The 23,749-nt window shown below is 42.9% G+C and overlaps 1 protein-coding gene across 1 annotated transcript in view; it reads left to right on the top strand.

Annotated features, from left to right (window-relative positions):
* Positions 1 to 1,450: 1,450 nt before the first annotated feature.
* VMP1 (vacuole membrane protein 1) overlaps positions 1,451 to 23,749 on the top strand; it is a 55,312-nt gene continuing 33,013 nt past the window's right edge. The window contains exons 1-6 of the mRNA XM_054287211.1: positions 1,451 to 1,629; positions 3,966 to 4,101; positions 6,368 to 6,458; positions 7,937 to 8,047; positions 19,268 to 19,435; positions 23,549 to 23,680. Of these exons, the coding sequence (XP_054143186.1) occupies positions 1,554 to 1,629; positions 3,966 to 4,101; positions 6,368 to 6,458; positions 7,937 to 8,047; positions 19,268 to 19,435; positions 23,549 to 23,680 (714 nt within the window). The 5' untranslated portion in view covers positions 1,451 to 1,553. The remainder of the gene's footprint in view (positions 1,630 to 3,965; positions 4,102 to 6,367; positions 6,459 to 7,936; positions 8,048 to 19,267; positions 19,436 to 23,548; positions 23,681 to 23,749) is intronic.

Consider the following 23,749-nt stretch of genomic DNA (forward strand, 5'->3'; position numbering starts at 1 on the left):
TGAACCCCCCTGGCAGAGCAGAGCTCCACATTTCCCTGGGCTGCCGGGGATGCAGAGATGCTGTGCAGCTCCCACTGCAGCAGCTCAGCCCTCTTGTCCTTGGTGACTCAGGAGCCCTTGGCATTTTTCAGCTTTTCTCATTTTTTAGGTGCTTTGGGTATTCTGGGTTCACATCGCAGTGGATAAAAGGCGTAACATGCATGAGATGAGTTCCTGCTGCCCTGTTTAACCAGAAAGATTTCAGTTTCTGCACATTTTGTGTCAGGGGGAGGTGTTGAAGAAAGGACTCCTTCCTGAGACCTCAGTGCTTTTGACTGCTGGAGTTTAACTAGAACCTTTAGTAATTAGATTCTATCTCTATTGCAAGTAAAGCACAAGACTTGCACTTGTTTAAAAAACACCTGTGTAAAACTGACTTGTGACACCCTGGAAATGTCAAATACAGCATCTGAAATCTTTGAACATTTTATTTAAAATTTTGACAAAATTATTGCAGTCTGAATCCAAGGGGTGACCTCACTCCTGTTTACCAAACCTGAGTTGCTGCTTGGCTCTTAAGCCTCACATAAATCAATGGGGAAGGATTTTTTCTGTAGAACTTCAGTTTCTTCCACTGGACAGTTTTATATAACCTGTCATTTTAATGCTGCACCACTTCTCTTTCCAACAAAAGCAACGTATCAAAACCTGTAAATCAGGAAGAAATACAATGCAAATAAAATGTTTAGCTTTGCGGGACTCTCTTTTAAGAGAAAGAGTTTTAAGATTCAAGAGAGGGTTTTTAAAACAAGGAGTCTGACTGGTTACGCTCTTTGTGTTTGATTGCATAAGAATTGTCAGCTGTTCAGTTTTTTTTTTAAAGAAAAGAGAGGCAACTCTTGCAACACTCTGGTTTGTGCTGGCTCCCACTTCTTGCATTATTTACTCTCCTGGACAAGGAAAACCCCATTTGTTCTTTTGGGGTTTTGTTTCAGGGCTGATCCCTCTAGAGGGAGGCCAAACCAGCATTGAGTATGGACAGGGCAGCACAGCTCCCATCAGAAAGCTCCTGTCCTCTGCAGAGTTTGCCTTTTGTGCAGGGCAGGAGATGCAGCTCAGTGTCTTGGTTACCACACTTCATTTCCAGCCAGGGAGGTTTTTGACAACCTGCAGAGCTCTGGTGCCAGGATGAGGAGCACACCTGGAGCTCCAGCCTCAGGATGGGAGTGAGGTTTGTACAAAGCTCTGCTGCTCCTGGAGCCCAAACAGTGGGTTGGGTCAAGGAAGGGGTTTGTTTAATCAGCTTTTGTTCAGCTGTTAGAAGTGAGGGAGTTTTGTCATTTGAGTGAAAAATTTAGAATGATGTAGGTGGAAATGTTTTAATCTTTGTCAGTGTGGGGATTGAATCACTTTCTGCTGTTGGTGGTGTAATGCAGGATGAGTGTGAGCTGGGTTTGGGAGCTGCTGGGAGTTTGTCTGCATCCTTTGCTTGTGGAGAGCTCCTAACCTGAACCACAGCTTGTCCTTTTTGGGTTTCTTCTCTCTCAGGTCCCCAGAGGTGACAGATCTATGAAATGGCAGAGAATGGCACAGACTGTGACCAGAGACGCATCAAAATGAGCAAAGAGCAGCACAATGGCAACTTCACAGGTAGGTGGGAATCCCTTGGTGCTCTCACTGCCCTGTGTGGGCTGTCAAACAGCACAACATGGAAAAGGAATTGATTTGGGTTTTCTGTTGAGGCCAGGCTGGATGGAGCCACCTGACCTAGGGAGAGGCACCTCTGCCCGTGCCAGGGGTGCAATGGGATGGGCTTTAGGGCCCTTCCAACCCAAACCATTCTGGGATTCTGATTGTATGCCCATATTGCAGAGGGCTCCATGCCTGAATCAATCCTAGAAACCTCAGTCAGCTCTGAACCTGAGGGATTTAGGATTTCAAAGCCATGGAGTAGATTCATGCTGTTTATTTCCATTCACATTTCTCTTACACTCCTTTCTTCTCCCAAAGTTCTTGATACATTTAAGCCCCACAAAGCTGACCTGGGTACCAACAGAGGCTACAACAACAAAAAAAAACCTAAAAAAATGTAACTCTGTTGGCAAATGTGTGGCTGTGGAAGTGAGGCTGTACAACCCCACCCTTTGGCACTGAAAAGTCAGTTCTTGGTCATAAAAATGTGATTTACTCTGGGACAGATCCAGTTATTAGTCTCCCAATTACTAGCTGTTCTGTTGAAATTCAATGTCACTATAATTTATTGGTTTCAGTGATAAATTACCAGCAAAACTGTTTTAACTACTTCCCCTCCTGCCTCTCCTCTGTTTTCCCTGCTGGTATGGCTGAAGTAGCCTGGGATTAATGTTTAGAACTCATGAAAAATAACCTGAAAACAGTTAATGAAGGTTTTTGTGTCACTGAATTATCCATGCTGTGTAGTAAAGCATGGAAATTATAATCATCCTTGTTTGTTTCCTGTCAGCTTTGAATGTGCCAGTTCCATATTTAATTAAGTTTTGTAATCAAGTGATTTCTCAAGTTGTGTGCAGTCTTACACCATTGTCTTTTACGACCTTTTACTAAAAACAAGGTCATAAAAACAAGGTTGAAACATTTTTATTACACATATTAAACCAAAAAGATTAACTGCATATTTGTATGTATGGAACAAATTAAAGCCTTTTACTTAAAGTCTTAAATCATCCTGTAACTCTGAGGGAATGCGGATGTTCTTCAGTATTTGCCAGGATTTCTGTTAGTTCATCTTAAGCAACTGATTTTCCAGCTAAGGAATACAGAATTAAGTGGGCTGTGTGACTAATGAGAGCTGCAATTTCTGGGTAAATATCAGCATCTGATAAGGCAAAATGGTTCAGGTACTGGAGTAAGACTGAAATAATACATCTTGGGTTCCAATGTGCTGGAGATCACATTAGATCAATATTTTAAATGCAACAGCTTTCTAAAAATCTAAAATTTATCAATATTACTATAATGCAAAATAGAATACATGTGTTGTGACTGTGTACTGTGTTTAAACAACTTTGGTGTCTGTTTGGATACAAGTGTATTTTTTCACTCTTTACTGCTATTATTTTTAAATCTTATTCCAGAATTCCTTTTCTTTAAAAGTTTAAAAATCATTACTTTTTTTAAAAAATCCATTTATTATCTTTTAAATCCAGAATTCCAGAATTCCTTTTCTTTACAAGTTTCAAAAGTATTACTGCTCATTAGCTTGACAACCTTTGAACAAGCCATTCTCCTCCAAAAAACCAGCTCAGGTTTGGAGTTTTATTCATCGTACTGTGAGCACAAATAACACCTTGATTAGAAAAGCACAAGTAACACCTTGATTGGAAAAGCACAAGTAACACCTTGATTGGAAAAGGTTTTGTGAGCAGGGCCTGGGCTGGCTGTGAGCTCAGTGCCAGGCAGGGCTGAGCTCCTTTCCAGGACAGGGCTCTGGGAGAGGCTCCTGCCTGGCAGGGCAGGTGCTCCTATCCAGTTCCCCCCTGTAATTCCATCCTCTGCAGGGGGAGCTGGGAATGGCTGTGCTGGACAAGAGCCAGCTCAGAGGTTCAGAGGGAAATGTCCCTGCTGAGCTCACACCTGACCTGGGGTCTGGCTGCTCTCAGCTCCTCTCAGTGCCCTGCAACTTCTTATTTTGCATTCTTTTATAAAAAAAAGAGACATTTAATAGACTGTTAGTTTGTCCAGTGTCGTTGGAGAAGTGGCACTTTCACCTTTCAATGTAATTTTTTAAAAACCTAGAATTGTTAAAGTCAGAAAATGAACTTCCCTTTTCTTCACATTAAGAGCAGCAATGTGCACGCTCGTGTTATTTTGTGTCCTATAGCAACAGCTCATATTAACTTCCTGACAAATTTTTAAAAAATCAGTGTATTTCTGGGTGGGATAGCAGCTGACTGCCAACCTGTGCTTTTACAGATTTTTTAATATTTTATTTTTCTTTTCATTTGCAGATTCCTCGATGCTGAGTGAGCGGAAGCGAAGGGAGCGAGAGGAGAGGTTGAATATTGTGCTGTGGAAAAAACCTCTTATTACCTTGCAGTATTTTTGCCTGGAAACTCTATTAAACTTGAAGGAATGGACCATAAAGTAAAGATCATTTCTTTAACTTCTACTAAGCGTTCTGGGCAAACCCATGCTCTGATTCAGTAGGTCATTCTGACATCTCACTTTCCCTGATGGTTCACAACCTGAAAACTGATTTTTTTCAGACAACATGTGTATTTTTGTCCCTTAAAGGTGGCTGCTGGAGCATCCCACACTTGTAGCTGTGCTCTCAGATCTGCTGCCTAAATTACATAAATGCAGCAAGGTGCTTGGGAGAGAAAATGGCAAACTGCCTTTCTGAAGGGTTGAATATTCCAGTTTGAAAGAGTGGAATCCTTAAGGAATGGGATGTTGTGCTTATGGCTGCAGTGTCAGCACTGACCTGCTAATGCAGGTGTCACTGAGTAATCTTCAAACAGCTCAGCCAGGGCAGAGATCAGGGCTCTGTGCAGCTTGCACTGATGTTTATGATGCTGTAAAGAAGACTTTGCTTCTCTGTGGCCTTTTTACAGCAGGAAATGATTTATTAAAGCACTTTCCTTGAGTGTTATTTCCACACTGGATAAAACCAGCTTTTATCCCAGTGAGAGAACTGGTGAGGAGCAGTCCTGCCATTCCCTGCTAGTGCTGAAATGCAGAGCCAGTTCTTTGGGCACAAGGCCTGGGGGTTTAGGCTGCCAAAACATGAGTGTAGTGTGCAGTGAAAATGGCAGGAGTAGCAGCCATGCAGGGCTTGTGTTGGTGGCTCTGCTGTGCTTGGGATGAGTTTACAAAGCCTTTCCCAGTCAGGGGACAGAGTCTGATGTCACCTGGGGTCCTCCAGCTGTGGGGCTGCTCCTCCAGGCTGAGCTGAGCTGGTGCTCAGGGCTCTGCTCACTCCCTCTGGGCCAGGCTGGAGGTGGTGCCAGTCCAGATTTACTGACAGCTTCCATTTGCCTTTGAAATTATTTGTATAAAAAACACCAGGTTTGTGTAGTGTAGCCTTAATTCCCTTTTACACCCCCAAAAAAACTGAACCCCCCAAGCCTATTTATTTTATTTGTGCATTCTTTCAACTACCATTAGGAATTGTCTCTGAGAACTGTTTTACTGGTCTGACATCTGTAATTTCTGACAATTGCCAAGCATTTATTTAAACTAAGCAGAAATAACATTGGAGGATTTATTTTAAGACCTCAAATCTTATTTGGCTTCCTAGACATCCAGTTCTGTTACAGATAGCACTTGCCTCCTCTGCTGAGCAGCACATTCAGTTGTCTGGCACTCCCCTGACAGAATCTTTACAGAAAATAACCCTGACTATTACAAGCTATTAAGTTGAGACCTCAGATTGACTCTTAATGATCTCCTGTGTTCCATTGCATAAATTGTGTTTTTGAATGACAATCATTTGAAAATTCAATTGTCATACTAATGTAAGCAGCACTAACTTTCATTTTAAAATGTTTTGAGTGCTCTTTTCAGTTTGCTTAATATGAAATATTTGTGACTGTTTTCCTGTATCATGCCTCACATTTCTATCTTTCTGTCTAATTAGATAAGTTATGTTTATAATTTGCTATTTTAGGCTGGGAATGTTAAGTGATGCTAGCACTTGCTTTTTTTATACATCATTAGGTGACAATATAGTAGTGTTTTCTGAAAAATTCTAAATGTATTTGCTAATCTACTGTGTGTGGCCACATACACATCAAGCAGGAAAAAAAGAGTAAAACCAAATATGCTCAAAAATTATTTGGTAGCAAATTACTTTGGAAAGCCCTTTTCTCCCTTTACTCACCTAATGCTTCAGAGTTACCTAAAATATATTTATTAAATTTGGAGCTGTTATAAGATACCAATTTTAATAGATAAAAGAAAACAAAATAATGTAAAAATTTATCCCTGTGACTGTCACTGTGGCTCTGCCCAGCAGCACAGTTGGAAATCAGCATTTCTGAATTCCACCCAGCTTGTCCTTGCCCAGGGCCTGCTTTGCTCTGTGCTTGGCCACAGCTGCTGCTCAGGGCCTGGGTCTGACTCTTGGCTCCAGAAGCTGAATTGTTTTCAGCTTGTGTTTGTTTTCAGTCAGTTACTTTGTTTTGCTTTATTAAAAAAAGTAAAATACGAGTGGCTGAACTTTGATCTGGCTTGCCAGTGACGCGGGGATTTTTTCCTAAAGAGTAAAGGCTCCCCAGATATTTTCTTGGGAGGTTTGCAGTGCTGCCATTGTCCCTGCTGAGCACATCCCCAGTCCCCAGAGGTAACTGAGTTACTCTGAGCTGCATGTTTAATGGTGAAATTCCCTAATTTGCCGTTTGTCTTTCAGGTTGTGGCGGCGGCGCGGGGTCCTGGCGTGCGTGGTGCTGGCACTGGCGGCGCTCACAGCCCTGTACTACATCGAGGGAGCACACCAACAGGTACCAGCTCTGCTTCCCTGGCCCCCCTCCCTCCCTGGGCTGGGAGCTGAATGAATCCTGCTGCCATCTCCATGAATTTATCATGGATCTTTGGGGCTGCTCGCTAAGGTTTTGTTCCTCAAGTCGTGGCTGCTCTGTTGGTATGCATGAGTTGTGTTCAGAGGTGGGGAGGGATGAGCTGTGTCATTCTGGTGGATCTGGAGGTGTCTCATCTGCTCCTGAGTGAAGCACACCTGGGGTGCTGCAGCACTCCTTCACAGCTGCTGTCAGCAAGATTTTCATGGTGGCGGGAGGGGAAGTGTTACCCTGAGTCGTGGCAGAGCTTCGTGTTTCCCAGGAAATTATTCTTGTGGAAGGTCTAGTGGAAGAAATGATGCTGTGGAAGGTCTCCTGCCCAGCTAGGACAGGCACATACAGAGCAGAGCTTCATGTTTCCCAAGAAATGACTCTTGATCCTGTAGAAAGTCTCCTGCCCAGCTAGCACAGGAGATGTAAAATGGTTTTGTGTTTCAGATCTGTTCCTGTGATGTGAACACCAAGCCTGGTGCTTCTGCAGCACTGGGAGTGTCAGACATGGTTAAGCTTAGTGAAGGTGCTCTCTGCACCTTTCCCTTCCCCATTTCTCTTGGAGCTTCAGATTTTCCTGGAGGACAGGGAGCCCTTTTAAAAACCAATCCCAGATGCTGTCACAGCTCTGAAATGAGCAGGTTCCCAATTCCAGTTTTTGCTTCCATCCCTCCTGCTGGGGTGTGGCACTGCCTGCTGAGGGATCCGCAGTTCTGGACCCCAAGTCCTGACTGCCCAGGTTTCCTTGGGCCTGCTGAGGGCAGTGTCACCCTCAGGTGACAGCCAGTGCAGGAGCTCCCTGCTAAGGAGGTGTCAGCCATGTTCACTTGGCATTTTTAGGTGTTTTTGTGCCCTGGCAGGTTGGAGCCTGGATAAGAATGGTGTAAACTTCACCTTGGTGCTGTTGGTCCATGGATGGTGTAAAACCGTGTCCAGAACTTGCTGTGGCTTTCCCACATCCCCTCATTTCTGGGTGCAGCACACAACCAGAACTTTAATGTTTTCTTACAAATGACAAACCTGCTCCAAGATGCAACATCCAGCAGGCTCACTGGGAGTGCAGCTGATTTTATTCCTTTATTTAAACTGTTCAGACAATTCTCTGAGCTGCCTGGGGCTTGCTCCTCATGGGCTTGTTCTGGATTTCAACCTCCTACTATTGAACCTGAATTTCCATCTATCTCCTTGGAAACTTGCTGATTCCAAAATGTGGGGTTTTTTTCTTTTGAAAGTGCAGTTTCCTGTACATGTCTGTGCTGTTACTGAAATAAATTCCAAAGAGAAGTATCTAGGAGCCTATTTCAGTTGTTGTAATCCAGATAAATGTCTCTGTTAGCCTTTTGCTTAATTTTCTCCCCTGGAGATTTCATAATTTATATTTTTTTTCTTTTTTTGTGCCTTTCCTTGCTCAGTACGTGCGGTACATGGAGAAGAAGTTCTTCTGGTGTGCCTACTGGGTAGGATTGGGCATTCTGTCCTCTGTTGGACTTGGAACAGGTCTCCACACCTTTCTGCTCTACTTGGTAAGGATATTTCCACACCATGTCCTTTTTGAATTGAGTACTTTAATTGTTGCATATTTTAAAAGCAATGAATAAATAATTTTCTGCAAATTCTCAACATTAAATACCTCTAAAGTTGGTGCTCTAGTGGGTGCTGTTCATGTTCTACACTGCATCACCTTGTTCTGTAGGTTGTAAGCTCTGTGTTTGTTGAACTGTGGATATTGGCCTGCTGTTGGTTAATGCTCACTTTGAAACAATGAGCCAAATCTGCAAGTTCCATCCTCTAATCTCCCATTTAAATGAAGGCTGTCCTACTGTGTGCAGCTCAAGTGTTTCCATTTAAAATTTTTCAGAGTATTTTTTTAATAGCTTAAAATGATCATTTTTCTAACTGAAGCCACCAAAACAGGCAGCTGGTTTAAAGTTCAGTCTGTATTAATTTTGCTTTGAAAATAATAGCAAGAACAATGTTTTTCTATGAAGATAAAGTACTAAAATTTGCATGATGTTGTTTATCTCAGTGTAGCTATGAAAGTCAGGGAAATGTTTGGGTGTGTTTTGCTTTTGGCCATTGGATTAGTTCCTGGGTTATGAAACCACTGTCCTGGATTCAAGAAAAGGATTCATGGCCACAAAATAATTAAAACCAGTTCATGCAACAAATGTCATTTTGTATTTGGAACCATTACAGATGTTTACTTTCAGAGCTGCTTTAATCATTTACAATAACACAGAAAACGCTGCAGGAAACTCCTGCCTGTCCCCCCAGCAGGAAGGGCAGTGCCTGGCAGATGGGATGGCATGGCATGAGCAGCCTCAGATTTGGTTCTGTCCTAAAGGCTGTGGAATTAATTCCTGCTAAACAAACCAAGTTTGTGCATTGAGCACTGTCAGACCCCAGGCCACTTCAAAATTATTTTGACACATGAAATCCTCCTAAGACAGCACCACTCCTTTTCTTAAAGGAGGTGGAACCTTTCTTTTACTCTGTATTTAAAAATCAAAATTCTAAATTCCTTCAATGTAGAAAAATTAAATTCCATAATACATCACTTTGATTATCCTGTGGGATATGTGAACCTCATTAGGCCTTGACCTGAGCTGACACTGAAATAATTTATAGAAAATACAACTTCTCAGTAGGTTTATCACTATAACTTATGGTGGGTGTTTGGGAGGTTCACAGCCTTGCAGAGATTACAGGGATGTGTCACCCAGGAAAAGAAACTGAGTTTAATATTGGTAGGGAAGGTATTTATTAGGAACGTCAAAGGGAAGGCTTCAATAACTTTGTTAGGAGGGGGAAACAGACTGAAGAGATTACACTGAGTAATCAGAAGGTGGTTATAGAGTAAAATGTAATAAAAATGTACCATCAACATCCAGTGTTTCTTCTGTAGTATTTACACTTTGGTTTGCTTTAAATGTATTTAATATATAAATATATGAGATAAGCATGTTCCTGTTTCACTGAGGGAATTCCTGGAACAACGAGAAGCCAGGATTTGTGTCCTTTTTTTTCCTGAGTACGATTTAGTGATTAGCACGGTCTGCTCAGGTCAATTAACACCCGGGCAGGGCCTGAGCACCTCACGGTTTACACCTCGGTGGAAGCCACGCGGTTGTTGCCACTAGATGGCAGAGGGGGTGTAAAAACAGCAGCTCCTGACCCGAACAAGCCGTGTTTGAACTGTTCATGTTCTTATCGCTGCAGCTGTGCCAGCAAGGTGTACATGGGATTTGTTATCGCTGTAGTAAAACAGTGCTGGGATCTGCTCGGTGTGAGAGGGAACAGGGAGTGCTGACCTGAGCTTTCAGGGGTGAGCTCTTTCAGAGTGGTGCTCTGCTTTTAACCCAGCTGGAAACAATGCAGGTAGAAGCTCCAGCTCTCAAAGAAAGGAGTTGTAACTATTTTGCTTTGTTAATTGTACAGCAGCTCCCTCTAAAATCGAAATATGACAGGTTAAGTGGGGCTCTCAATATTAACTTCTGCATTACCGTTGATCTACTGTTCATGTTCCACACACTTTAATTACATTTCTTCATAATGGTAAAACTTATTCTTCTGTTGACTCAAAGAAATGAGAAGTTGCAAAACAAATCCTCCCCTGCTTTAGTGCCTGGATTTGCTGGCACTAGAGAATAGACCCAGTAAGTGCTTTCAAATTGCTTTTAATTAATTGCTCGTTTTAAGGCTGTATGTACAGGGAGATTGTTGGCAGTGCAATTACACGCTGGGAGAACAATGCCCTTGGGCCCACCCATGTGGAGCTGAGCTCTGCTGGGACTTGCAGCACTGTCTGTGCCACCAGGGCACGTGGAGGAATTGATGGCATGTGGGCACCTGCTCAGGCTCCCTCAGCTGCCACACAGGTGCACCTGAATTAAACACTCTGCATTAGCCATTTACTGCATGGGGCCAGGCACTGGGCAGGCTCTGCAAGTGGTTATGCAATGGCTGCAGGATATGAATGACTCTGATGTTTGCTTTCCCTGGCCTGCTTAGCTGTTTTTGCAGTGTTGAAAACTGTCATTTGTCTGGATCCTTCAGAGCATCTCTCACCAGCTGCTTTTTGGAGCTGCATTCTGGTGCCAGGAGAGATCCCAGGGTTAGCTGAGAAGAGAGTACTTGGAAATTGCTAAAAGTAGAATTTCAAGCAGCCTCAGTGTGGGAGGGGTGTTGCTGCCTCAGGATCATTTCAGTTCACATCTGATTTGGGATTTTTTTTTGGTCACCAATCCTTGGTGCAAGAGAGACAGGTCGAGTGTGTCAGTTTGATACCAGGCTTTTAATTGCTGTTCCTGTGATTGGAAAGCTTTCTATATGTTAGAGAGGGCCTGAACATTGTCTGAAGTATCAATTCCTACTTTAATGCTGCTTCCTTGTTTGCTGCCAGCACTGGATGTAAAATCTGACATGGCTTTTTGGGAAACAATTCTCATGCTGCACTTGGCACCGAGCTGAGGGCTGGCACAGAGCAGATCTTCAAGGCAGGAACAGGGAAGCAAGGCCACTCTTCCAAGAATCCTTTCCATTCTGACACTCTCAAAACAAGCCTGCTGGCTTATTTTCCTGAAGCCCATTAAAGGTTTTTCACAGTTCTTTAAAAACAACCTTTAAAAATAGGAATCATGATGTGGTTCTGTAGGAAATAAAACTATCATGATTAATGACTCCGAATACTGGTTTTAGCAGTACATGGCTTTTTCCTCGGTCCTGAGATGTTTTCTCTTGGTGGTAGATTAAAATACGAACAGCATGAATCACCTCATTACCAGCAGAGGATGGCTGAGGGTAACTCATGAGGAATTTTTGGTGTTTGCACATCTCTGGGAGATCTTTGCTGCTGAAAATGAATGAATGAGGCGGCGGTGCCAGAGGGCTCGGAGCCGGGCAGGGTTGGGATCATGGCTGAGCCCATCCCCCCCCAAACCTTGCCTCGTGCTTTGGTTTCACTTCAGCTCTGAAAAACGGATTTTTGTCAAAGATGAAGCTAAAAAAAAAGTGCTTCAAACGAGTGGTTGAGGGCGCGGTGAGTCCCCTCTCCCTGGGGAAGTGAAATCCCTGAGGGGATGAATGGCACCGAATTCCTCACCCTCACAGCTCTGAGCTCTGCCTGTTTGCATTGGTGGTGGTTTTGGTGCTTAAATGTGGATTTTGTTCGCTGCTGCTGGAGCCGGGGGGCTGAGGGGATCCATTTTTATGTAGGTGCTGAGGGGGTTCACTTTTATTTAGATGCTGAGGGGGTTCATTTCTATTTAGCTGCTGAGGGGGTTCATTTCTATTTAACTGTTGAAGGGGTACATTTTTATTTAACTGTGAGGGGGTTAATTTTGATTTAGCTGCTGAGGGGGGGTTCATTTTGATTTAGCTGCTGAGGTGGTGTATTTTTATTTAAGTGCTGAGGAGGGTACACTTTGATTTAGCTGTGAGGGGGTACATTTTGATTTAATTGCTGAGGAGGGGTACATTTTGATTTAATTGCTGAGGAGGGGTACATTTTGATTTAGCTGCTGAGGGGTACATTTTGATTTAGCTGCTGAGGGGGTTTGTGCTGGTGGCCGGGCCCTGGGCGAGCACAAACAGGAAATGTGAGGTACAATAGCAATGGTTGTGCCGAGGTCCAGCCCGGATATTTCAGCTCTGGAATATGTGAGTTTGTCAGGAATTCTTACAGTGCTGCTCGGCAGCAGAGTGGAAGAGGGCACAGCAAAAAAAAAAATAAAGAGCAGAAGTATAGAAAAAAATAAAAAAATAAAGAGCAGAAATGTGCCTTTAAAGAGAAAAGCAGTGTCCTTATTGCCTGTGCTGCCCTGAGAGAGCAGAGCTGGGTTTGTCTGGTTTAAGGGCTCAGCATCTCACTTTCATTCTGAATTGGTTCCCCTCACCCAGGGGTCACATTTGGCCTCCCCAAACAGTCAGAGTTTGCAGCTGAAATGAGCCCTGTGCTGGCCCTACCCAAACTGGTTTAGGTTAGAATTTGAAGATTTAAAAGCCAGACACTTGTGCAATAATGAGTCCATTATCATGGAAAAAAAGATGTTGGTGGTGTAAATAATTTTTAAAAAAACAAACCCACACAAATAAACGGTTTCCTGTCAGGACTACTAAAAGCTTTTTAAAGTCAAACCTAATTCCTTTTGGTTCTCTTGTTCCAGGAGCCGAGCTTGTAAGACGACTCATGATAAAAATTACTTAAGTCCCTCATAAAAGAGAAGCTCACAGAACAGGACTTACTCCACTTTTATGAAATAGAATAATTTAGAAACCCACACAACTTATTCTCTTTTTTTTCCCTCCATTTACTTCCTTGTGACTAACACAGGAGTATTTTCATAGTAATTATCAGCTTCAGGAGAGGTTTTGCTCTTTCCACGCAGATCATTCAAAACCATTGTGAGTAACCCAGAAAACGAAGGTTCTGTGTGTAAAGGAAAAAGTGAGAAACAAAGGCTGAGCTGCCTCAGCCAGGTGGGAGCAGTGCTCCCCTTCCCAGGCTGAATTCTTCTTGTGAAGTGAGGTGTTCATTTCCAGCCTCTCTGTTCTCCAGTTCACACGTCACCTTGCAAGCCTAAAACAAAGGAAATAAAAAAGGGTTTGTCTAATACCTGTGCTCACGTTACTGCTATTGAATTGCTGGGGTGGTTGGAAGAAAAATACCTGGAGGGTGCAGAAGGCAGAAATTAATTCTAAAATAAGTTGAAATGGCGCCTGTTGGTGTGAGGGTCGTTTTTGTCTCTTACTCTGTGTCATTTGTTTCTTTCCTGTCTTTAAACTACTTCCTCCAGCTGTCCTAAGCTTTGTACAATGAACTGAAATATCCTGGAATACGTGAATCAACAGAAAGCTTCTTTAAAAATCAGTTTTGCAGTTTTCTTCCCAGAAATTCCTGCTTTCAGGGCACCTGGGCTCTGTTCTGCTTGAAACTGCAGCATTGATCAGAATAACACCCTGATGAACTGGGAGGGTGTGCTGAGTTAACTGAACACTGCTGCTGAATCAGTTGTGCAATCTGGGTGTTCCTTAAATCTTCTGGTGGCTCGCTTGCACTTTAAAAATCTGAGGTGAAAAGTGGTGATTTCAAGGGGAAAAACTTTCATTTAAGTCTTGGTCCCTCTGAATGCTCCTGTTGTTGTGCAGGATGCCCATGGATACCTACAGAGAGTAAACCCAGCACTGCTGCCTTGGTCAGGCTGTGCAGGAGCAGTTAATGGGGTGGTGGAGCAGTTAATGGGGTGGTGGCTGCACCCTTCTCTTCCTCCTGAAGGTTGATGGACTTTACCTTTCAGAAGCTGACGCCCAGTTTTCATTATCTGCTCTCCACTTCCTCAACGTCTGTTCTGTCAGCTCTCTGCTGAGAGGGCACATTGTGCTTTCTCCTCATTTGTTCCCTTGGAGTTTCTACGTTTTTTGGTTTGTTTGTTTTTTTTTTTTATGCACAGCCTGAACTTTATACCTTTCATGTCCTGCTTCCTGGAACAGGTTGAAAATACTGATAATTGTGCAGAATGATCTCTAATTGGAGATTCTAAAGCCAATCACCACTGCTGGTGGCAGTTTGAATGAATGCTGAGTTTACTCTTTAGAAATGAGGGGGTGGTTAGGGAAGGGCAAGGAGAGAACACTGTCAGAGTATTTTATGATTTTATTAATGATTTTCTGTCAGCAGCAGAAGATAAATTTGAATTCTTGCAATTGTGCCTCCCCCTGACCTGAGTCTCTATAGAAAGCAATGTAGGTGCAGCCTTAAAAAAATCTTCTTTTCATGTTACTCCTCAGAGCAGCACCATGGTCCTTTACACAGACAGCTGTGCCATGTGCTGCCCCCTCAGTGGCTCTGGTTTAGTCAAATTCAGAGCTTGTGGTGATCATTTGGAATTTCCATCAGCTCTGCACTGCGGGGCAAGGCTTGCCTGAAGTGGGAATAGAAACTTCACCACAGCCACGTGAGTGTAAAATTAATTCACAGCTTGAAACACTGTGAAGGTCTTCTAAACCCAGCCCTGACCGCTTGATGGATGTTGGTGTCACTTGAGGATGCTCCAGGTACAGGATCCTCTGTCCCCAGCCCTGACTTCCAGCCAGCACCACATTCCAGACGTTATAAAATCATGAGACAGTTTAATCTCGTAGCACAGACAGACAGACAAACTGCACTTATGTACCAGACCAAGCTTCTCCCTGTTAATCACAGAGCAGTTCCCTCTGTGGGCAGTTGTCCACTGCTCTCAGAGATAAAAAAGATGCTGTGAGTGTGGTGGGACTTTCTGGAGAGGTGTAATGACTTCATGGATAAGTATGGGATGAGTCGTGGCCTGGGGCACCACTCAGAGGATGTTTCCCATGAGAAGCAAACTTTTATTTTCCAATTTATCTCCATCAAATGCATCATGACTTGTTCCCCCCCTGTGCAAAGGCTGAGTCTTGAACTCAGTGTGAAGAGCAGTGTGTCCATGGAGGAAAACAGATTTTTACTGCATTAAGTTCAGCAAGGACTTGAGGGTAATATTTTTCTTGCTGGCAGACATATCACTTTTCTTTGAGAAATGTTTCTAAATTAAAGCCAGTCTAAAATTATATCTTCCCCAAAAAAAAAAAGGTTAAAATTAGATGTGGTTGCTCTTGTATCACTTGAGCAGCCTGGCTGTTTGTGGAGGGGCATGTGAGAAACCAACACTTGATACAGGATTTGTTTGGAGCTTTAATTGACTTCCCAGCCCAGGTGCTCAGAATGATTGATAATGTGAAAATATGATTCATTTTTAATTGGATATTTGGTCACTTTTCCTTATGGCAAAGACTTTCTGCTGTAAGAATTATACAGATCAGCATGTTTTTAAGGATTTTACCTCATGATTCTTTTTACATGTGGCTGCTGTCTCTTTCTACTTCCACTGATGAATTTCCAAGCATAATTTACAGATAAAAAGATTTTTGCTTTCCAGAAATTTCATAATACATCACTTTAACTTATTTCCATGCCATTCCAACCTGGGTGCCTTCAACCACTGGAATAAAACTCCTTTGAAGGTCTGTGAGTTCAAGAGTTCAAAGTTACCTTCTCTGAGACATTGGGTTGTGCAGACAGGGATTTCCAAACTGCCCTGAACTGCTGTTGCTCAGAAATAGATTTATGTTGAGTTCATCTCGATGAGCAAATCCTGTCCTGTTTGATTTGCAGATGGTACAGATATTTCTAACACATCACATTCCTCCTGACCACAGGCTCCTTCTGCTCCTCTGCAGTGGCAAGCGAATGTTTCTCACCCCAGTCAGCAGAATGCTTCTCAGTTTCTGCTCTTTAATCCTTTTTTAGTGCCTCCTGCAGCTCAAAAGGAAATAAAAAAATCATTTTTTGGAGTGGAAGAGGGTGAGGGAAAGACAGTTGGTGTTCAGGATTTTACATGCCCTGAGTTTTCCTGCTTTGGCCAGGAGCTCATGTGAATTGCCTGGGATTTACTGTTGGGTGTGATGGGGCTTGAAGCCTTGTCCTTTGAAGGAAATTTTGTCCTTTTCAGAGGCAGAGCTGCAGTCCCAGTCCAAGGGGACATCTGAGAGAACTTCCCCAAGTGTTGTAATAAACTGAACTATTGCAGGGAGGCAAACACTCAGCATTTCCTGCACCCCACACAGAGGAGGAGGAGAGGGAGGAGGAGGTGTTATTGGTGAAAAGGATTAAAAAACTGGATGGGAGTGAATCCTCCTGGCTGTAGAGTCAGGAGTTTACCAAAGGTGGCAGCTGGAGCCTGTTTGAAGCTGGTCCCTGCTCCATTCAGAAACAGAAATGAACCCCCCAGTGCTCCTGCTCTCCTCCCAGCCCTGGGCCTGTTCAGCCAAGCTTCGTTTGGGGGTTCCCAGGGTTTGGGGAGCTCCAAAATCAGGTGTTGGGGTGCTGCTCTGAGCCTGGGACGGAGTCCCTGTGACCCCCAGGACACCCAGACAGGGGAGGAGGACTGGGGATTGCTCTGCCCCCCTTCCATGCCACACTTCATCCCTCTGAACAAACCATTTGCACTTCATTCCTCATTCCAGTTCAAATGTGGCTTCTGTGGCTTCTACCACTCCAACATTTTCCATTATAGAATTGTTTACATTGCTCTGGGAGAGTTCTGTTCCCCTGGCCTGGCCTTCAGGTGGCCCTTTGCAGCTGTTTGGTCAAATGCCTTTTATTTTTTTTTTCCATTGGCCTCTCCCTATGAAATTTTTCCTTTTGCAGACATTTGTTGAGGCTGGGAGGGCTCTCACCAGGAGGGTTTGGAGGGTGTTCAGCCACTTGCAGGGTGGCAGCTCTGCTGGAGAGGCTCCTGCAGCATCTCCACTTGGGCATTTTGTCCTGGTGTGCTCCCCTGGGATTTCAGGACCTGCTTTATCCACCTTGGGTGCACTTTGGGAGGAATTTTGGGGGATGCTGAAGCCTTGCAAGGACTGGGGGCTGCTTGTCACTACTGATAGTAGTGATAAAATTTGTCTCTTGCTATTCTGAGTAAGCTGGCTGTAGTTCCTCTGTGCTGTATTCCGAATTTTGTGGCAGTGAAAGCCCCACCTCTGGATTCCCTATCTCACTGCTTGGCCATGGCCTCAGGGAATGAGGGAATTGTCATTTCCAGCTCAAACGTGGGGGGATTTCCTCCATACAAACCTGCCCTTCAGGAGGGTTTCACTGCAAATTTCTGCAGGTGAAAACCATTCATTTGAGGATTGAGACCTTTTTTTTTTGTTTTTTTTTTGTCCCAAGGTAGCTGTCAGACCCAGGGAGGGGCAAGCAGGGATGGGATCAAATCCACCAAGTTTGACAGTGAGAAAGGGTTCCCAGGTTTGCCATAAATGTACTTTACAGTTGTAGGGAGGTTTCAAATCTCTTTGCATCTGCCCTTGATGAGTGAAATAGAGAGATTTATTTATTTAGCTCTGAAGCTGCTGTGGAGATCATCTTGCTACAACTACCAAGACGTTTATTACCATATTGGCCTATAGAAATATTAATAATATAAATTATTACTCCTTGGTTCATTCTTCCAATCTTTTTTCTCCCTTCCATATCAAAATCTCTCTTGTGTATCAATTTCTGGATCCCTTCTTTTTCAGTTTTATTTCATTGAACCTTTTCTTCTCTTCAGGAGAGGCTGTGCCTCATTTATCATCTCACAGGTTTTGTATTTCTGCAATCCAAAATACACCCAAGCACTTGGAATGAGCCTCCTTTAAAGCAGCAAGGAATAAATAAAATCATTTTCTTGCTCTCAGAGCAGCTTGTGCTTCACCAGAAGAATGGGTTTATTTGGATTTATTTGGTTTATTCGGAATTGTTTGCATATGCCAACAGTAGTTGCAGCTGCCATACAGAAAATATAACTGGGATTTTACTTCAACATTCTTAGTTCAGTGCCACTGAAAAATGGCAGTGTGGGTGTGATTGCTGTGAAACGCTGGTGAGTGAATCTCATCTCCCCAGAAAATCCAGGAGTGCTGGAGCTGCGCTGGAATTTCACCCTTTAATGTGCAAATGAAGCTTTTGGGGCTGGATGAGTCCCTGGCTCCTGCATTTCAAAGGGAGCCTGGGCAGGGCTCTCACACTTTCCCTCTGCTCTCTCATAAATTCACCTTTGATTTTTTGGGGCTATATCAAGCTCTGTTATTGCTCTAATAAAATGAAAATAAATTAAGATTGCAGATAAAAACATAAATGAAAATTGCTGGCAATATTTCCCAGCACGATGTCAAAACCCATCAAGTAATGAATAGCAGAAGTTAAAGTTGTGTCATTTGTTCTGCACTTAATGAAACTTTTAGATTTATTTAATTGTGTGGCTTTACATAAAGACCTCACTTCAATGCAGTAATTTTATTCAGTAATTTTATTTTTTCCCCCTCCCTCTTCCCTGGACAGTGTTTCCATGACCTTTGTTAAGTGATTGTTTTTTAGCTACAATGTCTGGTGTTCAGATTGTTTGAATTGCTTCTCAATTCTTTTGTATTAAAAATAATGGCAATTCTTTCAGGTTTTTAAACTAACAGTTTATTTCTTGAATAGATTTTTATGCTCCTTTTATTTGGAGTTTTGTCCAAAAAAATCTTTCCGTGTAAGATGGAAACTAAAATTAATTCAGTTAAATGGTATTTAAATAATGTTTAATTTTGGAATTACATTTTAAACCATTTTTTAGCTAAAAGCACTGAGGTCCCTTTCTTGTTTACTCAGAAAAAACAGACACAAATTAAACAACTGGCTGTTGGAGAAAAACACAGAAGTTAGCAAAGTCTGCTGCAAGATGTCATTAAACCCAGCCATTAAAAAAATCAATATATAATTTAAATGCCTAATCCTCTAAAAGCAGCAGTACGGAAAACACCTCCTCTAATAAAGCTGTAGGTCATAAATACCTTAAGGAGAACATTGTAAAATAGTTGAAAATTCCTGGGTTTTTTAAAAATAAGGATTTTTATTTCTCTTTGACAGCCTTCTAAGTGGCAGGGAAAAAGCTGAAAGGCTTCCTCACATTTCAGTGGGTCAAAAGAAATATTTAATTTATTTAAAAGTACATTAGTAGCTCGACATTGTGATTCAAATGGTCTTTAAAAAAACTCCAACAAACAAGAATTTCACATAAATAACATTATTTAAAGAGAGAAGCACTAAGTTTTAGCCTAAGGATAAATGTTGGTGGGGGGTTGCTAATTTTAATTTTTATTCTAACTCACGTAAAATACAATTGAAATTTTTTTTATTTATTTTTCAGGGTCCACACATAGCCTCAGTCACTCTTGCTGCCTATGAATGTAACTCTGTGAATTTCCCTGAGCCTCCTTACCCGGATCAAATCATCTGCCCCGATGAGGAGACAGCTGAGGGCTCCATCTCCCTGTGGGCAATCATCTCAAAAGTCAGGCTGGAGGCCTGCATGTGGGTAAGGCTGCTTTAAAAACCTCCCATTTCCATTTTTGTGTTTGATTTTGTGGCCAGCAATTGACAAAAATTCCTCAATTAGCAAAATAATGATGCCCAAGGTAATGTGAGATGTGAACCTTTTAACCCTGATCATTTTAATAGGATATTCCTGGGATGTTTCTATCAGGTGCTGTTTTTAAATACCAGCAGAGAATTTGAAGGCTCTTGATGTAAAAAGTAAATTTTAGTAGGGGTTTCTGCACCCCAGATGATCTGGCAGCTCTCAGGGCTAAGCAAGAAATAATTGCAATAATTTTGGGGCTGTAACATGAGTGAAGCTGCAGTTCCTCATCTGCAGGACTCAGGACCTCATCTCCCAGCTTGTTCTGGCCTGCAGCAGTAAATTGCATTTAATTTAAAAGTGTTCTTTTCCACATTTTTACATATTTTAATAAAATACACAAATTTTTAATTAAATTTGATTTAATTTAAAAGTGTTCTTTTCCACATTTTTGCATCTTTTATTTCTGTTTCTCTGCCTGCTTCCACTTTTCACTTAAAAGCTGAGCAGCTTTTCCTGTTTAAGTGAATCAGGCTCTTAGGAAACTCTGTCATTGGAACTTCCTTTCAGTTTTCCTCTTTTTTTTCTTTACAGCTATTTGTACAAGTTTAATTTTTGGAGAATTTCGGTTGGCCAGGCTGTTTTTTTCATTTTGAATTGCAGTTTACACAGATGCATCTGCTTTGAACTACATGCCAAATTAACTTTATTTTGCTGCTGACTTCCTGTCCTAGCTGGTGATTTAATTACTAAATTCTTGGTTTTCCAACTCAAATGCAGGGAAAAGAAATTCTAAAAACAGGATCTGATGCCTGCCCTGGTATTTTTTAATATATAAGGCAACTGCTCACTACAATTTCTTAAATAGCAGCTGTTGTGTTAGTTACAAAAATTCCAGTCAATGTGTGAGTTTAGGGACTAAAATCAAAACAGTAACAGAGAAAGTGAACTCACAGCCCTGTCAAAAAGCAAAGTACAGCTTAAATTTGACTCTTAATGAAAATCCAGAATTGCCTGAATGCTCAGTAAGTAGCTGATCACACAAATACTTACAAGACTGTAAATAAATCTAAGATTTCTTTTTGTTTTCTTCCTCACCCCCCTCTGCTGAAATCTGTTTAATAGAGACAAGCAATAAAAATGGCATTTACAGCTACGTTTCTAGGGTTGCAAAATAAAAATGCAGCTGAGGGTAAACATCTCTTGCTTCATCTGCAGCATGTAAAAACTGAGCTATGAGGAGAATGAAGTTGAGAACTGGGAGAGCAGAGCTGGAATCTCGTGTCCTCCAGAGCAGCCATGGGGGAGAACAGGCAGTGCCTTGGTGCTCTGAGCTCCTTGGATTAGATCAGGGAGAGGCCAAGGCAACAGGAACATTTGTATCCCACTTTTTCACCCTTTCCCCCCCTTTTTCCAAATTCCCTGTCAGCTACCTTTGCTCTGAACTCTGTCTCCTCTGGCTGTTCCCTGGGGAGCATCCTCTGTCCTGCCCTGGTGTCTCGTGTAATGTTATGCTTTCTTGGAATGTTCCTGAGTACATAAACATTGCTTGCTAATTTCCTGTAAGCCAAATCAAGTTGGCAATTGCTGCTGCTCTGCTTCCAGAGTGTTTCTTTTGTCCTAATTCCAGCTCACTCCTTATGGAAGCTGTGGAGCAGAGTTATTTTGGATTCTCTCACTCTTAAGCTAAATGTCCACTTAGCAAAGAGAAAGGTGACTTCCAGAAGGTGAAAAAGCTGATTTTTGCAGCTCACCCAGGGTGTCTTTGCAGGCTGAGTGTCCTGTGGGGTGAAATGTGAGCATTAATCTGCACAAGGGTCACCAAACCATCAGCAGCCAACTTCAGGCAGAGATTGAAATCATTCCCAGTCCCCAGCATGGCAGGGCTGGCCATTCCTGCTGATAATGAGTGTAACATGGATTAAATCTCCCTGAGTTATTAGGTGGGATGAAAATGATGCTTTTTGCAATCCCTGTAAAAGTTGGCTGCAGCAGCCCTGGCCTGCAGAAGGGCTCAGAACAATCCTTAGGTGAATGCCAGTTTTCACAGCCTCCCATCCCACAGGGACCAGCAATTCAATAGTGCCCTATATTTTTAATGTCTTGCAGCCTTTTTGGTTTTTTACAAGAAATAAGGGGAAAGAATAAAAATGTTTAATTGCTTGGGATTAGCAGAACAGGCTGCCTGTGTCCTGAGCAGGATCAAATCTGTTTAAAGGACTCTTTCTAGTGGAGTCATTTCCCAGTTTCCTTTTCTGAATGTAAAAGAATTTTGATTAGCATTTGCCTTTCCAGTTTGTTGTAAGTCCAAGGGATCTCCATGTAAAACTGGCATTCAGAATTAAATGGGAAAATATCTAATGTTACAAAAAGTTAAATAGTTACTGGTCTGGAGCCCTTAATTGCTGCTTTTGCTGCTTTTTCTTCTTTTTTTTTTTTGCACTTAAGGAACCTATCTCCAGCAGACATGAAATCATATGATTTTTGTTGCACTTCTGAAATGTTTTGTAATAATGAGCATGTGACTTTTCCAATTTAAAGCAAGTTCATGTCCAGTACACACATGCAAACCTCTTCCTCAGTTCACAGAACGAAGCCAAAGCAAATTGGCAGCGCCTGGAGGAGCAATGTGACTTTTTCTTCTTGCATCACCCTGAGAACATAACCTCAAGTTAATTTTTCTGAAGTGTTGTTGCTACTGTTTTCAGGCTTATCTTCCCCTTGTGCCAGAAATATGCAGATTAATGAAGTTCAGCTTGTTGCAGTCTTTTAAACTTTTTCTTCTGTGGAAAACAAGGGCATAAACATTCGAGGCCTGTGTGCACTTCGGGTGCTTAAACTGAGAATTTAACTGCGGTGGTATTTCAAACCACAACCTGTTGATTTGGAATATCCACAGCAGCTGGAGTTCTTGCTTGCAGCTGTGCATAGAGCAGGAACAAAGGAAATTGAAAAGCTTTCACGTTGCTTCAAAGGAGGAGAAAAGCATTTGTTACTCACTGCTGACCCTGGGAGAGAAAAGCCATCTGCAGGGAGCGCATTCCCGTGCAGTGCCCAGCTATTGTCTCTTACCTGCCCTAAATTTAAACCATCCTGAGTTAATTCCAAGTTCCTGTTCCATTAGCCTCTGTTTATCCATATGTTCAATCTTAGCTTGTCTCTCTTTTTTCCCTTGCTTAAGCTAAAGCTGCCTTTACCCACAAGACTGAAATGAGTCATTTGATGTCCTGAGAAAACAAATACGATTTTCCTGCGGTGAGAACGCAGCCGTCCTTTCATCTGGGGTTGGCTCCAGCTATCCCAGCTGAAGGAGAGGGAAAACTCCAGCTCAGGCTTTGCTTAACCTTTTTTTTCCTCGCTGTAGTAAAACCTGAGTCTGTTTTCTAACAAACACTCGCCCAGAGTCTCATGACTGACCAAGCAAACTCCAGGACAGCACCGGGGAGGAGCTCCCGGATTATTCTGGAGGCCCTTGGGGATCAAGGGTTGTCACATGCTGGGGAATGTGTCTGGCATCATGTGGTGGGGTGAGACACAGCAGTGCTGACTCAGGATGTGGGGGACAGCGGGGATGTGGGGGACAGCAGCGCCACCAGCTCCAGCCTCCCACGGCTCCGGCCACGCGCCGCTCCACGGGATGCACAGCTCCTGTCTGCTCGACCCTGCAACCCCCAGGCTTTCCCCTGCACAGGGAAATAAAGGGAAATGGGGATTCAAAGGAGCAGCATTCTGTTGGAAATGATGGGAATTCTGACCTGGTGGGTGAAAGCAAACTGCTCCAGGGAGGAGCTCCACACGCTGCTCCACGGGGCCCCAGGGATGCACAGCTCCTGTCTGCTCGACCCTGCAACCCCCAGGCTTTCCTCTGCACAGGGAAATAAAGGGAAATGGGGATTCAAAGGGACAGCATTCTGTTGGAAATTATGGGAATTCTGACCTGGTGGGTGAAAGCAAACTGCTCCAAACAGCTGCTCTTGTCGGCTCGGAGAATGGCCACGGGACTTGTGCGTGTCACATGTTTTGTGTTTGGGAATAAACAGGAAAATAAATCAGGATTGTTTCTTTTCCCAGGGTGCTGGTACAGCCATTGGAGAGCTGCCCCCCTATTTCATGGCGAGGGCAGCCCGGCTGTCGGGGGCTGAGCCTGATGATGAGGAGTACCAGGAATTCGAGGAGATGCTGGAACACGCAGAGACTGCACAAGTAAGGACAGAGTGTGAAACAACAGAGTTAATGACACAGAGCAGCTTACAGGGGGTAAATAACCATTCC

The sequence above is a fragment of the Melozone crissalis genome, unplaced genomic scaffold (genome assembly GCF_028551555.1).
Source record: "Melozone crissalis strain CALT ecotype California unplaced genomic scaffold, PUWL_Pcris_2 ptg000057l_1, whole genome shotgun sequence".
NCBI lineage: Eukaryota > Metazoa > Chordata > Aves > Passeriformes > Passerellidae > Melozone > Melozone crissalis.